Consider the following 15112-nt stretch of genomic DNA (forward strand, 5'->3'; position numbering starts at 1 on the left):
GGAATCCAGCGAACCACAGTGAGAGCCATTATCCACAAATGGCGAAGACATGGAACAGTGGTGAACCTTCCCAGGAGTGGCCGGCCGCCCAAAAATTACCCCCAAGAGCGCAGCGACAACTCATCAAGAGGTCACAAAGACCCCACAACAACGTCCAAGAACTGCAGGCCTCACTTGCCTCAGTTAAGGTCAGCGTTCATGCCTCCACCATCAGGAAAAGACTGGGCAAAAAATGGCCTGCATGGCAGAGTTCCAAGGAGAAAACCACTGCTGAGCAAAAAGAACATCAAAGCTTGTCTCAATTTCTCCAGAACACATCTTGATGATCCCCAAGACTTTTGGGACAACATTCTGTGGACCGATGAGACAAAAGTGGAACTCTTTGGAAGGTGTGTGTCCAAGTATATCTGGCGTAGAAGGAACACTGCATTTCATAAAAGAACATTATACCAACTGTAAAAATATGGTGGTGGTAGTGTGATGGTCTGGGGCTGTTTTGCTGCTTCAGGACCTGGAAGACTTGCCGTGATAAAAGGAACTATGAATTCTGCTGTCTACCAAGAGATCCTGAAGGAGAATGTCCGACCATCTGTTCGTGTACTCAAGCTGAAACGAACTTGGGTTCTGCAGCAGGACAATGATCCTAAACACACCAGCAAGTCCACCACCGAATGGCTGAAGAAAAACTAAATGAAGACTTTGGAGTGGCCTAGCCAAAGTCCTGACCTGAATCCTATTGAGATGTTGTGGTATGACCTTAAAAAGGCCGTTCATGCTCGAAAACCCTCTAATGTAACTGAATTAGGACAATTCTGCAAAGATGAGTGGGCCAAAATTCCTCCAGGGACGCTGTAAAAGCCTCATTGCACGTTATCGCAAAGCGCTTGGTTGCAGTTGTTGCTGCTAAGGGTGGCCCAACCAGTTATTAGGTTTAGGGGGGCAATCACTTTTTCACACAGGGCCATGATGGTTTGGATTTTTTTTCACCTTTAATAATTAACACCTTCATTTACAAATTGCATTTTGTGTTTACTTGTGTTGTCCTTGACTATTGTTTAAATTGGTTTGATGTTCCGAAACACTTAAGTGTGACAAACATGCAAAGGAACAGGAAATGAGGAAGGGGGCAAACACTTTTTCACACCACTGTATGACCTATGACACAATCCTGTGCATGGACGATCCTGTGACGTTTCAGAGGGGCCGCTTTGGGGTAGTCAAGTGTGCGTTCAGCCCCGGCAAAACGTACCAAAACGTTTATTTAAACTGAAACGGTGGTGCGTTGAACACCCTGTTGTCTGCCTTTTAATTACCAGGAGTTTACGTAGCTAGGCTACACGTCGCTGCTGATTGGGTAAGTAACACTTCTGACACACCCACCAAAACGAGAGAAAGCGTACCTCAAAGCCCGTTGCACGCCGTTTCGAGGAAACATGTTCAAGCATGGGTGTTGCCTATTATAAACAGGAACACGCACACCGTTTTGAGATTGAACGTGCCTCAGAGTTGTGGAGTGGTCGCTGACCGCCCCCCATCTCAGACACTTTTTGGAGACCCGAAGTAGTCTCCTGTTGAGTGTCAGACGGTGAACGGAGTAGGAAGTAGGATAGGCGTGTGCCCTATATACCTATTCAATATGTTTAAAGTTGTTTCCTCTCTAAGTCGCCGCTGTGCAGTTTTAAAAGGACAGTCCTGCTCTCGCCCCGGTTCTGTCAAATTCCACTTGGCAAATGGTGAGTTACCATGGAGACGGGAAAAAATCAAGAGCTAACTAAGTTACTAACTAGCTAGAACTTTTCTATTAACCTGAACATGAGGTGAATTTAAGTTAGGCCTATCCTTTATTTTTTTCATTAGGCTGTAACGTTAATGTTACGTTTTAGCTAACGTTTAATTCTTTTAATTAGCAAAACCCGACTGGTTTAACGCAAAGTGCCACATCCACAAAATACAACAGTCCTACAAATAAATCCTACCCTAATGAAGTGCATACTGTTCCGTTTTTGTAGAAACAATTCTAGAGAGGTGTTGATTCAACTTTAACGTTATGTGAGGTGTTTCTAATATTTTGTCCACCCCATTTACAATGAGTGTAGGCTTCATAACAGAAACACCTAATGCAATACAGTTGCACAGCACCACAAACCCTTCAGTTGAACCTCTACAAAAACTGAACATATTAAACTTCATGAAGGTAGGATTTATTGCAGGACTATTAGACTGCTTTTTGTTTTTAGCTAGTTTTAGCCAAGTAAAACTGACCGACCTCAAGTTCAAACAAGGCATATTTGATAGGATGAAAAAATAATATGATTAACTACATATAAATTAAATTGCAGCAGAAGACGTTTAAAAGATAGTTATTGCGATACTTCATATTACTTCACCAGGACTGGTCGAATTAGGACATGCATAGGAAGAGGGAATAATTACGCTATTAGATTTTACGTAATCTCTACTCCTCTGTCGAAAGTGGAATGTTTCTCCTGGGGTAAACAATTGAGCTTTGATCATATTACTTGTTGCCGACCAGCGGCCCTTCTATTTTTTACATTTTACAACCAAGAGCAAACAGGCAGGATTGTATCCTGTGTTGCACAAAATGAGATCTAAAAGGAATTTATGTGATTAGATTGTCAGCCAGGTTTAATACAGAATAAATACTGAATGTTCTGAAAACAACAGCATCAACACCAATTAAAATGCACATCTGTCTGTCTGTAGAAAGAAAGAAAAGAGTTGAAAGACCTTTGGGTAAAATAAATGTCACTGACAGGTTGTTTCATGAATGAATTCAAAATGTAACACAAAATCTCCTAGTAAAGCTTTCATCGGCCTCATCCAAGTAACGCAGTCAGCTCATGTAGTTCCTCAAAGAATCATTGTCTCTTTTACCTCAGTTTCTTAACTTCAATCGTAATTATTTCACAGCTGCATTATGTCAGAAATCTGCCTTCAGACACCCTCCCACAGACATCCCAGATATGCCCCCATGCAATTTCAAACCAGAGGAATACACGGTAAGAGCAATATCTTCCAAGCATACTGTGTCTCTATCTTACATAGTTGGGTCTTGCATTCTGTATCACCTAAATAAAATAAAATATAAAATGTAACATGCTGGTATTGACAATGACTGTAGCTCCTACCCTGTGTATTTGTCTCTGTCCAGGGTATGTCCAAAGAGCGGATGATGGAGATCCGCAGGAAGAACTGCAACCCCATGATCATGAAGGTTACCTCCTATAAGAAACCAGTGTTCATCCACCAGGGACACATGCAGTGGCTGTGGGATGTGGACGGGAAGCGATATCTGGATCTATTTGCTGGTGTGGCTACTGTTAGTGTGGGCCACTGCCACCCGTAAGGTCCTTTTTCTTTGTTAGTTCTTTATTTCCAACAATTGTTGGTGTAATTGTGATATACAGTTCATAATGTTATTATTACATGTTCTTATATCTGATTCCTGACATCTGTGGGTACAGGAAGGTGACAGCAGCTGCAGAGCAGCAGTTAAAGAGACTGTGGCATACTACAAACATCTACGTCTATCCTCCTCTCCATGAGTATTGTGAGAAACTAGCCTCCTACTTACCGGATCCTCTTAAGGTACTGTGGTGGATTTTTTTTCTCCTGAAGAGCTGAGGCCAGGTGCCTGGATGAACATGTTGGTTGTTATTTAAATGTGTCTTATTCTGTGTTTCCCTCTCCAGGTGGTATATCTGACCAACAGCGGCTCAGAGGCCAATGACCTGGCTATGTTGATGGCTCGACTTTACACAGGCAACTTCGACATCATCACTTTCAGGTACAAGTATATATTTTTTAATCAATTGTCAATAGAGAGAGACATCCTTATGTGTTTCATAATTCCATAAAAAGTATATAAAAATACAGAAATGTTTGTTGTGTTCATCTAACAGTAATTCTTAAAGATTACATAACGTAAGAGTAACTAACATGACTTTTTTTAATAAGGCTAAAGACTAAAATTCACAATTTCCCCATTAATTCAAGATTCTATCAGAACAAGAATCAGAATCAGCTTTATTTGCCAGGTATGAGGACACATACGAGGAATTTTGCTTTCGATTATACATTGCTCACAATGTGCTTACTCATACAAAACAAACAATATATACACACTATAAACAGAAACAGTATAGACAGGTTGAGGCAGTAGTGCAATGAAGAATGCAAAGTGTGCAGGAGTAAATCATTTTTATGATAAATTATTATTATTTTAATTATGGAGCATAGTGCAAAGGATGCTGGAATAAATAAGTATTATGTTATATAAGTATTATATTACAATATAAACAGTATGAACAGCTCTGAAATAGAGAATGATGAATAAATATTAAGTGGAACCAGTAAACAGGTGCTGATTAGAGACAGTGTTGCTGGGTTATTGCACAGGAATTGAACCTGACACTGTGAGTCAGAAGTCACAAGTACACAATTTGAGTAAACAACAGCTTACAAAGTTGATGATTCCAGCTCCTACTCAGGCATATGAAAAAATATTCTTTGTGAATGTGTGTTTAAATGGCATTATTATATTCATTCAGCTTAGTATACCTTGATAGTTTAATTGTCGAGAATAAGTTCTCTGTAATCTAAATGTCTCGGATTCATTTTTCTCTTCCAGAGGATCATACCACGGTGGCAGCCCACAGACCATGGGTCTTACTTCCAACGCAGCATATAAATACCCCATTGCCAATGGTTTAGGCTGCACAAATGTACGTATGCATTAACATCTTACAGTGCCATAAAGGAAACACATACAGCTGTTGGTGTGCGTTATAATTTTTATTCTAACGAAGGTTAATATATAATATGTAAATAGACAGATGTGTGTGTAATAAATGAACATCTCACCGAAGACAGAGGGAAAGCTGTGCTAAAAATGTAAAATAAAATGTTCTAAATAAGTGCATACACGCACTTAGAAGCAGAAAGAACATGTGTGCACACACACACACCCAATGCTCAGGTGGCATCTGCCTGAAAATAGCTGCTGTTCCAAGCAATACATTTCTAAGCTTGAAATACGTTGGAGTTAATTAGTGGTCACTCCAAACTGTTTTTATGTTCTTACTGCCCATTAGTGCTTATATTCTGTGCATTAATTAAACTCATTATATTTCACATTTTGCAATAAACAGCTTCATGACTTCACTTCTGTTTTCGTATAGATTCCATAAATATCTGAAATACAGATGAATAATGCTGTGGCAGCAGTCCAAGTTGTATTATGAGTGCTGTCAGGCTGGTCTAGCTGACTAGGTTTCTGCCCAACAAACAGACCATGTGTCCTGATGTGTTCAGAGGTCCGTGGGGAGGAAGCCACTGCAGGGACTCTCCTGTGCAGACCATCAGAGAATGTAGCTGTGCCCAAGGTACACAAACACATTGCTCCACACACTCATACTGCTCTCATAAACAGAAAAAAACCCGACCGTTGACTGTACGATTAAGCATTATAACCCCCTTTTGCAATATTCCTACAAAACATTAACTTTACTGTTTTGTATGTGTTGTGTTCATGCACAGTGATAAACAATGGTTCATGCTGGAGGTTGTGTAAGGTTGTGTGTGTTTTATTCTTTTCCTTTTTAATTGCATAGTAATTTACATGCACAACATACAACTGCTTCTTTTGTTAGTGTGAATGCTTGACCTTTGAGAGCGTTCTGTCTTTATCCAAAGTGAAAAAAACATTTAAAAAATATTAGCCCAGGTTTAAATTTCAGGTCAGATGTCTGTGACAGCTTAAAGGGATGTGTATTTTAATTAATTTACGTAGATTTGCAATTCACAAATTGCATTTCTTTCTATAAAATCTGTCTAATAGTCATAATAGTAAGACAGGTAAGTTGTAACTATAAAATGCAACAAAAAGTGTTGAATTGCCTGTATAAAGTTCAAAGTCTCCTACTGTTGATCATTTACTGTACCTCTACCTCTGTTAACCTTTTACCATTTTCAGGAATTGTAGCTATATAATATGCCTGTGTCTCAGCTAGAGAGCCTATCTGGAAAGGATCAGTACTGTATGTTAGCATATATACATGACTGACACAGAAAAAACTTATGCTGCTGTATAATATCAATATCAGTCAATGACACCTCTGCTAAATTTAGTTCAATGGTTGTTAGCTGTTATATGGGCAATTATCAAAGCCCCATCTCAATCCACAAAATACAATATAATAATAAAAATATTCAAAATCCCATAGAGTCAACTGTCAAAAAAAAGAGAGACAAAAAAGATGTTTTGTGTTTGTTCAAGTATTTAGGATCTTACACTAACTGATTTTGGTAGGCTTTAACTTTCATTTATTCATTAGCTGTGAACCATGTAGTAGTATGAACATTTACTCATGATACTATTTTATGGAAAGATGATAAACAATACATTGAAAATTGTTCTGCCCATTGCTTGTTTTTGGAATTTCCTATTTATGTCTGTATTAGTTTGACATAAAGGACTTTTGTTTAATCCCACAGGATATTGCATGGCAAATGACCAATACATTGGACAGCTCAAAGAGACATTTGCTACTAGTGTCCCAAGTCAAATTGCTGCTTTCTTTGGAGAGCCTATTCAGGTACTGTTGTGGAGTATTATATATATATATATATATATATATATATATATATATATATATATATATATATATATATATATATATATATATATATATATATATATATATATATATATATATATATATATATATATATATATATATATATATAAGAAATGTAGTTGAGTCAACATGTTGGAAATGGTTTTGCATGTCTGATTTGTTGCTTTGCCACATTGAATATTAACTATCGATTGTATGTCTTTACAGTAATATTAGCAAGTCAATAGTCTATATGGACGTTTCATTTCCGGGATTGTTCAGGTGCTGCCGGAAATTTCACCGGATGTCCCTCAATTTTTCCTGATGTCCGTTACCTTAGGCTTTCTTTATGTTTGGAATTTTAAACTCCAGTGGATTTATGAAGACTATGGTTAACTGCTCCTCCGATCTCTGCAGGGTGAATCCAGACAGCTAGCTAGTATCTGTCCAATCAGAGTTTTCTGTTGCACGACTAAAACAACCTTTGAACGTACACGTTCCACCAAAACAAGTTCCTTCCCGAGGCTATTTTGCAGAGGCACCGTTGGTCCATCCAAGACGATTTATTTAAAGAAATGCCAATAAACCAGAGCACGTTTTTCTCCCATCCCGGAATGCTGTGTGGACTAGCCAGACCATCCTCCGCAGCGTGTGGAGGATGGTCTGGCAATACGAGACTAGCGAGTAAATGATTAATTTACTAAGTAAATGCAGCTGACATCAGGAAAGTGCGAACGAGGCCTTTGTTAGTATGCCATCCATGTTAATTGTTTCCTCATTTTAAGTGTAACGAGTGCTTGTGTTAATTAAGATGGGACTGTGGGGTGTGAATGTGTTTTGTTTGTACAGGGAGTCGGAGGAGCTGTGCAGTACCCTAAAAACTACCTCAAGGAGGCCTACAAACTCGTGAGAGAGAGAGGAGGCGTCTGCATTGCTGATGAGGTTAGATATACATTTTATGTTTTGAATATTTTAGGGCCGTAAAAACAAAAACAATGAGCTGAAAGACACTAAAACGCTCTGTACAGCTTAGGGGGACTGCAGAGTCAGGTGATAATTCTCTGTGAGTGACTTTCACATTACTCATAGTCATTTGAACTATTGTTGATACAAAAATATTGATCATTGCAGCTTTAAAGTGGCTATTTGTAACTTTCAGTTTGTTTTTGACTCTAGCGGCCGCTTTGGACAGAAGTGGTAGTGTTTTTACCACACCTGCTGTCGTAAAGGTCTTTTCTTTATGGTGCTGTATTACTGTATTACTGAGTTATCTTACCAGGAGGTCATATAGTTGCGATGAATGTTTTGCTCAGACAGAAAATCATTCAATTTTAAAATTTACAACTAGAAAATACGTTACAGATGCATCGTTACATTTCAAGTGTTCCATACGTCTCGTGAGCTAAACCAGGTAACGCTATCACTGTCACTGTGTCACGAGCCAATAATTTAATAATAAATTATTGGATTTCTTTATTAATAATAAAGAAATCTCCTGCTACCTTTCACCTGGCTCACTAACACAGGCGTTTCCGGTGTTACACCGAAATCTGTGACTGATCAGAATGTGTGCTCTGTAGAGCTGGCATACCTGCCGTAAATCATTTTGTGACTTTGCGGAGAAAATCGGACCCGGGCAAAGGCATTATTAAAACGATGTAAAAATAGCGTTTATTTCACTGTTAGTCTCGTTCGCTGTTACAGGTCATTTATGATCATTAGATGAAAAATTACACAGTTTCAGAAACATTTAAAAGTTACATGAAAATGAAACACCTACTGCTCATGGGAACAAGTCAATAATTGAGTTGTTGGCCTATTACTTATCTTTACACAATCTTATTTTCTTTTTTCAGCTTATTTTGCAAGATAAGGAAGTCTGCATGTGAGTTTACAGTTCCATTCCAAGTTACTATATTATGCCCAAGAGGCATATAAAGCAAACAACCTTTTAACATGGGTTTATATATTAAGCTTTAATGGACCGCCATGGTGTCTTTTATCATGTTTCCATCTCTTTAGCCCTTCTGAATACAAATGGAAACAAACTGTAATCATCTATTTTGCACCTGGCAGGTCCAGACTGGATTTGGGCGAACAGGAAGCCACTTCTGGGGTTTCCAAGGTCATGATGTCATTCCTGATATGGTTACTATGGCGAAGGGCATCGGTAATGGATTCCCAATGGGAGCTGTTGTTACCACACCAGGTGAGATAATAATGTGGGACATAAAAGGCATGTTCGGAAATCTACTTGTGTGTTTGTAAAAGATTAAATACAGTTGTAAGAGAGTTTGCAAAGTGTATTGTTCTTTATTATTTCCGCTATTAAATTGTCATGATGCATGGGAAGAGATACAACCCAGTTTCCCAGATAGGGATGAATTATATAGAGTTATTTTGTGAGTTGAGAGTTTGGACTCCACTAAAAATCTCCAAACAAGGTCATAATTTTAAGCAGCAGTGAGTGGAGGTGTGAGCTTGTTTCTTCATGTGTTTTCCAGAAATTGCGGCCTCATTTGCCAAGGGGGTTCACTTCAACACCTTTGGAGGAAATCCTGTGGCTTGTGCCGTTGCTTCATCAGTGCTAGATGTAAGAATTAATCTTCTCTTTGTACATCGGTCCTTTTTTTGTGTATATCTTTGTATTCATATTATTGTAGTTGCATCTGAAAACAACATTTTTATAATCACAGAAGCACACTGAATTACAATTCAAACATGACTAACGCTTTTTTATCTCAACAGACTATCAAAGAAGACGGCGCGCAGCAGAACAGTCTCAATGTGGGCACCTATCTGATGACAGAACTGGCAAAACTCAGAGACAAGTATGAGATAATCGGTGATGTCCGTGGAAAAGGCCTGCAGATCGGTGTGGAAATGGTCAAAGACAAGGTACTGAGAAGTGACAGAAGTGACACTCACCTCTCCTCACATGCTTGAACAATGTGTGTGTCTGTTCTGTGCCTCCCGGGGGCATGGTTCAGCAGTGCCCCGGTTAACCATTAGCCGGAGCAACAGTGACCTAAGAACAATCTCAGCTTCAGGACATGTACTACTGACTGAAATTCTGACATGGTTTTATTTCAGTTAGCCTAATAGCTGGTTTGATTTGCATTGAGAGATGACTTTATGGAAAGTACCCCATGCCAATCTCTAGGTATGGTGAAGGGGATGTGATGATGTGGGGCTATTTTAATTCCAAAGGCCAAGGGAACTTTATCAGGATGCATAGTATCCTGGATCCATGAAATAACTGGCCTTTAAAAATACAAATCTGCCTGCCTCTATGGGACTTTAACATAGGGGTGTACTTACTTATGCCCCCTGTATTTTAAGGAAGAACATTTATTTATTTACGATACATTATTCATTCACAAAGAAAATTGGTGTCCTTAAAGATTGGATTTTTCCTCATTTTTTTAATTAAGGCATTTAGATCAATTTGCAAAAGATGATTTTTCTATTCTTCTTTATAGTCAACTTTAGCATGGGTGTCCTAATATTTTCACGACACCAAGATCGACTTAAAGGAAGTTAGTTTAAAACTACAAACTACAGCCTCACAAATGAGCATCACATTGATTAAACACCTCTGACAGTATCAATAACAACAAACAAGAATTATAAACTTGGTTTCCTTGTGCAAAAGTTGGACTTTCCATTATTCAGATTTATAGCCTCTCAAGCCAATTAGCAATCAGAGGTTAGGTGCTTGAGTCACAATCGAATAATTGGACACAAGCAGTTGCAGTGTTCATATAGTTAGTTACCTTTAATTACTTAATTACTATGGTTACTGTTACACATCCAGCCTCATTCATCCTTTCGCCTCTCTGTCCTCCACAGGCCAGCAGAGAGCCGCTGCCTCTTGAGGCAATGAGTGAGATCTTTGAGGACATGAAGGACATGGGTGTCCTGATAGGGAAAGGAGGAATCTATGGACAGGTAACAGCACTGATCTTGAAGTAGCCTTTCCCTCTGTCACTTTATTTTGCAGGGTCACCAGCATGTGGTATAAACACTACAGAAGAGTTTTTGGGCAACTCTGAGTAAAAGAAAAACAGGATTTCAAGGCTTAGGGAAATAAAATACTGCAGTTTTTTGTTTCTGTCGCACAGTGATTATTATACTAAAAAAAATAGAAGCATATGAGGCAAATGTTTTTTTAAACGTCACCACCACACATCTTGTTAATCGTAAAAAGACGAAGAACACTGAAAGAAGAACACTGTGAGAAGAACATTGTGAGATTGCTGAGTCAGCATGTGGTATGAACACAGCTGACATCCACATCACCAAGCTGCTTGTTTCATGGAAAACAGAGATAAACAAGTTAGATTTGAAATCATTAAACCACCATAAAAAATTAACCCTGCATTAACAAAAGACCCCTGGTGGCTTGACAAAAGGATTCTCTGATAATACTTTTCAATATAGATTCATATTATGAATATTGCTGCCTGACACAGAATAAAGCACCTGACCTGGTTACTTGTTTTCCCAGTAATCTCTGGAGCTCCAAAATTTCTCCTCTTGTTTTCCATTTTTCTCACCACTTAAGACCTTTCGCATCAAACCCCCGATGTGCATCACGATGGAAGACGCAGATTTCTTCCTGGCAATTTTTAACAAGTCCATCCACAACTACATGGAAAGAAGATGAAAGACAAATAAAGGTCAGCTGGATTGCTCGATGCCAAGGACCAAATCTGGAACCCCTCTCGACAGTGGATTGCATTTTGTATATTCTTTAAAATGACAGTATCAATCATTTTGACCTTCTGAGAAGACTACCTCTGTTATTGCCCTTGCTTAGCACTTGTAAAGGGAACTTGTTTAACTACGTTGTAATTTGAAGACTTGAATCACTTAACGTACCTCACTCATTATAATGAGAAAGAATCGTGTACAGGGCCTTTCTAATAACTTGAAGTTCATTAAGCTTGTTTTGGATCTGCTGAATCATGCTTGGATGTAACGTAAGATTGTAATTTCTGAACACATGCTTTGATGCTAAATTATAGATGTCAATGTAATAATAATAAATCTGTGAGCTTGAGGAACAGCCATTTGTACTATTACACCGGTCACACCGCCCTCTACAGGTATTCATTTTATGGGTTCTACTGCTCTACCTATTTGAGGTACGGAAGTCATAATGGGAGTGTGGTTTTAATTATCTTTTTTATCATATAATCTTCTCCTAAGATTATCCTTATCATCCTTCCTTATCAAATTATTATCATTGTCCAAATACAAGAGTACTGACTGATGTCAGCAGTCCCCAAACAAATGCTCCATGAGACATTGAAATGCACTGGGTGTAATATACTTTACCCAAAGAGAATACAACTAAACAACCAGATTATAGTTATTATATTATTATAGTAGAGCTCCAGCCAGGGTATCTAAGGACTCAAATTCTTGAAAAAGAAACGTAGTCTGTAGTCCATGCATACGTGTATGCTTCTATCCTCCAAACCATTCAAGACTAATGAGGGCTATTACTTTCTCAAATTACTCGGCTCTCTGCCAGCTGTTAATATTTAGACTGGGTACGCGAGGAATACAACGCAAAGATTCCATACTGGTGTCCTTTCCATTATTCAGATTTATAGCCTCTCAAGCCAATTAGCAATCAGAGGTTAGGTGCTTGAGTCACAATCGAATAATTGGACACAAGCAGTTGCAGTGTTCATATAGTTAGTTACCTTTAATTACTTAATTACTATGGTTACTGTTACACATCCAGCCTCATTCATCCTTTCGCCTCTCTGTCCTCCACAGGCCAGCAGAGAGCCACTGCCTCTTGAGGCAATGAGTGAGATCTTTGAGGACATGAAGGACATGGGTGTCCTGATAGGGAAAGGAGGAATCTATGGACAGGTAACAGCACTGATCTTGAAGTAGCCTTTCCCTCTGTCACTTTATTTTGCAGGGTCACCAGCATGTGGTATAAACACTACAGAAGAGTTTTTGGGCAACTCTGAGTAAAAGAAAAACAGGATTTCAAGGCTTAGGGAAATAAAATACTGCAGTTTTTTGTTTCTGTCACATAGTGATTATTATACTAAAAAAATAGAAGCATATGAGGCAAATGTTTTTTAAACGTCACCACCACACATCTTGTTAATCGTAAAAGACGAAGAACACTGAAAGAAGAACACTGTGAGAAGAACATTGTGAGATTGCTGAGTCAGCATGTGGTATGAACACAGCTGACATCCACATCACCAAGCTGCTTGTTTCATGGAAAAGAGATAAAACAAGTTAGATTTGAAATCATTAAACCACCATAAAAATTAACCCTGCATTAACAAAAGACCCCTGGTGGCTTGACAAAAGGATTCTCTGATAATACTTTTCAATATAGATTCATATTATGAATATTGCTGCCTGACACAGAATAAAGCACCTGACCTGGTTACTTGTTTTCCCAGTAATCTCTGGAGCTCCAAAATTTCTCCTCTTGTTTTCCATTTTTCTCACCACTTAAGACCTTTCGCATCAAACCCCCGATGTGCATCACGATGGAAGACGCAGATTTCTTCCTGGCAATTTTTAACAAGTCCATCCACAACTACATGGAAAGAAGATGAAAGACAAATAAAGGTCAGCTGGATTGCTCGATGCCAAGGACCAAATCTGGAACCCCTCTCGGCAGTGGATTGCATTTTGTATATTCTTTAAAATGACAGTATCAATCATTTTGACCTTCTGAGGAAGACTACCTCTGTTATTGCCCTTGCTTAGCACTTGTAAAAGGGAACTTGTTTAACTACGTTGTAATTTGAAGACTTGAATCACTTAACGTACCTCACTCATTATAATGAGAAAAGAATCGTGTACAGGGCCTTTCTAATAACTTGAAGTTCATTAAGCTTGTTTTGGATCTGCTGAATCATGCTTGGATGTAACGTAAGATTGTAATTTCTGAACACATGCTTTGATGCTAAATTATAGATGTCAATGTAATAATAATAAATCTGTGAGCTTGAGGAACAGCCATTTGTACTATTACACCGGTCACACCGCCCTCTACAGGTATTCATTTTATGGGTTCTACTGCTCTACCTATTTGAGGTACGGAAGTCATAATGGGAGTGTGGTTTTAATTATCTTTTTTATCATATAATCTTCTCCTAAGATTATCCTTATCATCCTTCCTTATCAAATTATTATCATTGTCCAAATACAAGAGTACTGACTGATGTCAGCAGTCCCCAAACAAATGCTCCATGAGACATTGAAATGCACTGGGTGTAATATACTTTACCCAAAGAGAATACAACTAAACAACCAGATTATAGTTATTATATTATTATAGTAGAGCTCCAGCCAGGGTATCTAAGGACTCAAATTCTTGAAAAAGAAACGTAGTCTGTAGTCCATGCATACGTGTATGCTTCTATCCTTTTTTTTTTTTTTCCCAAACCATTCAAGACTAATGAGGGCTATTACTTTCTCAAATTACTCGGCTCTCTGCCAGCTGTTAATATTTAGACTGGGTACGCGAGGAATACAACGCAAAGATTCCATACTGGTGTCTAAACACCCAGAGGAATCCCATGTAGGTACAACCAACATGTACTGTATGTCACACTTGCAAACATTCCTATATTTATAGAACAGGGCCTAATGCTTGTTGCTTTTTAGTTCTTTGTGGTTCTTGGAAAAAGTCTAATTTTAGTTAACTAGGTGGGGCTGTCTGACTGGATTTTCAGGATATGCAGCCATGAGAATCCACAGAATACAATTTGGATGTCACTCTCTACCAGGAGTGCCCCCCTTGAAAACGAGATGGGTTCAACTTAAGGGGTTTTCAAGGGATTTCAGAACTACAGTAGGGCTTCTAATGGGTCAGTGTTTGCACAGTTTACAATAGAGTTTAATACTTTCCTTCCAATTACATAAGATATAGCTTTCTCATATAATTACTGTTTGGGTCACCCCTCAAAATGGCACATACCCCTAGAATGGTAACATCAGTGTTTGTCATTGTTGAAAATGTAACATTTGTCATAAAAAAAACTCTCTGTAATTGTTGGGACCATCAACCGTATATCTAAAAAAGATGGAGGAAGTCCACAAACAAAAAAGTTGAAAATGCAACTTTCACTTAACAAAGGAACACATGATAGGGGATGGCGATGTGGAAGAAGTCAGTGGGAGTAGAGGTTTGTAGTGTTGTTTAAGAAGCAGACCTAAAATAAACAGAGGGGTTGTGGAGACCAAGAGGTGGATGCTCAGAAAAGAGAGAGTGGCCTAGGAGAGCATGCCTCTTATAACCATGGCTACTCCCACTTCTCATGTGCAGGCAGGTGCTCTGACATCCTGCTAGCTGCTCTGGTCACCAAAGCAGCCACCTGTTTGTTTTTTTTATTGCAGGAGGGAAAACAGGCACAGCATAGAAAACACAGTCACACCTACCACACATCAAAGTCCCACTCACGTCAGAGTGAGTTTAG

General features: G+C 38.7%; 1 protein-coding gene and 1 long non-coding RNA gene across 3 annotated transcripts; both read left to right on the top strand.

The window, feature by feature from the left end:
• The first annotated feature begins 941 nt into the window (after positions 1–941).
• Positions 942–11416, top strand: LOC144531817 (alanine--glyoxylate aminotransferase 2, mitochondrial-like). 2 transcript variants are annotated; one of them, XM_078272124.1, is made up of 14 exons: positions 942–1733; positions 2932–3020; positions 3173–3363; positions 3486–3609; positions 3714–3808; positions 4652–4745; positions 5312–5405; positions 6517–6617; positions 7488–7580; positions 8715–8847; positions 9143–9231; positions 9387–9536; positions 10491–10589; positions 11206–11416. In XM_078272124.1, the coding sequence occupies exons 1-14, from the start codon at positions 1637–1639 to the stop codon at positions 11305–11307; spliced, it is 1551 nt and encodes a 516-aa protein (XP_078128250.1). In that variant the 5' UTR covers positions 942–1636; the 3' UTR covers positions 11308–11416. The 2 variants fall into 2 exon arrangements, with proteins under 2 accessions (XP_078128250.1, XP_078128251.1); XM_078272125.1 differs by having other exon boundaries at positions 11149–11233.
• Positions 11417–12435: 1019 nt separating this feature from the next.
• On the top strand, positions 12436–13642 carry LOC144531451 (uncharacterized). Its single transcript, XR_013503217.1, has 2 exons — positions 12436–12530; positions 13142–13642. It is a non-coding gene; the product is annotated as an uncharacterized LOC144531451 (long non-coding RNA).
• The last annotated feature ends 1470 nt before the right edge of the window (positions 13643–15112 follow it).

This window comes from Sander vitreus, chromosome 16 (genome assembly GCF_031162955.1).
Source record: "Sander vitreus isolate 19-12246 chromosome 16, sanVit1, whole genome shotgun sequence".
Classification (NCBI taxonomy): domain Eukaryota; kingdom Metazoa; phylum Chordata; class Actinopteri; order Perciformes; family Percidae; genus Sander; species Sander vitreus.

Excerpts from the sequence above, each read along its gene's own strand:
- LOC144531817 (XM_078272124.1), top strand. The coding sequence starts at position 1,637 with ATGTTTAAAGTTGTTTCCTCTCTAAGTCGCCGCTGTGCAGTTTTAAAA. Across the intron at positions 3,364-3,485 it reads AGTGTGGGCCACTGCCACCC|GAAGGTGACAGCAGCTGCAG; the intron begins GTAAGGTCCTTT and ends CTGTGGGTACAG. Across the intron at positions 10,590-11,205 it reads AAGGAGGAATCTATGGACAG|ACCTTTCGCATCAAACCCCC; the intron begins GTAACAGCACTG and ends TCACCACTTAAG.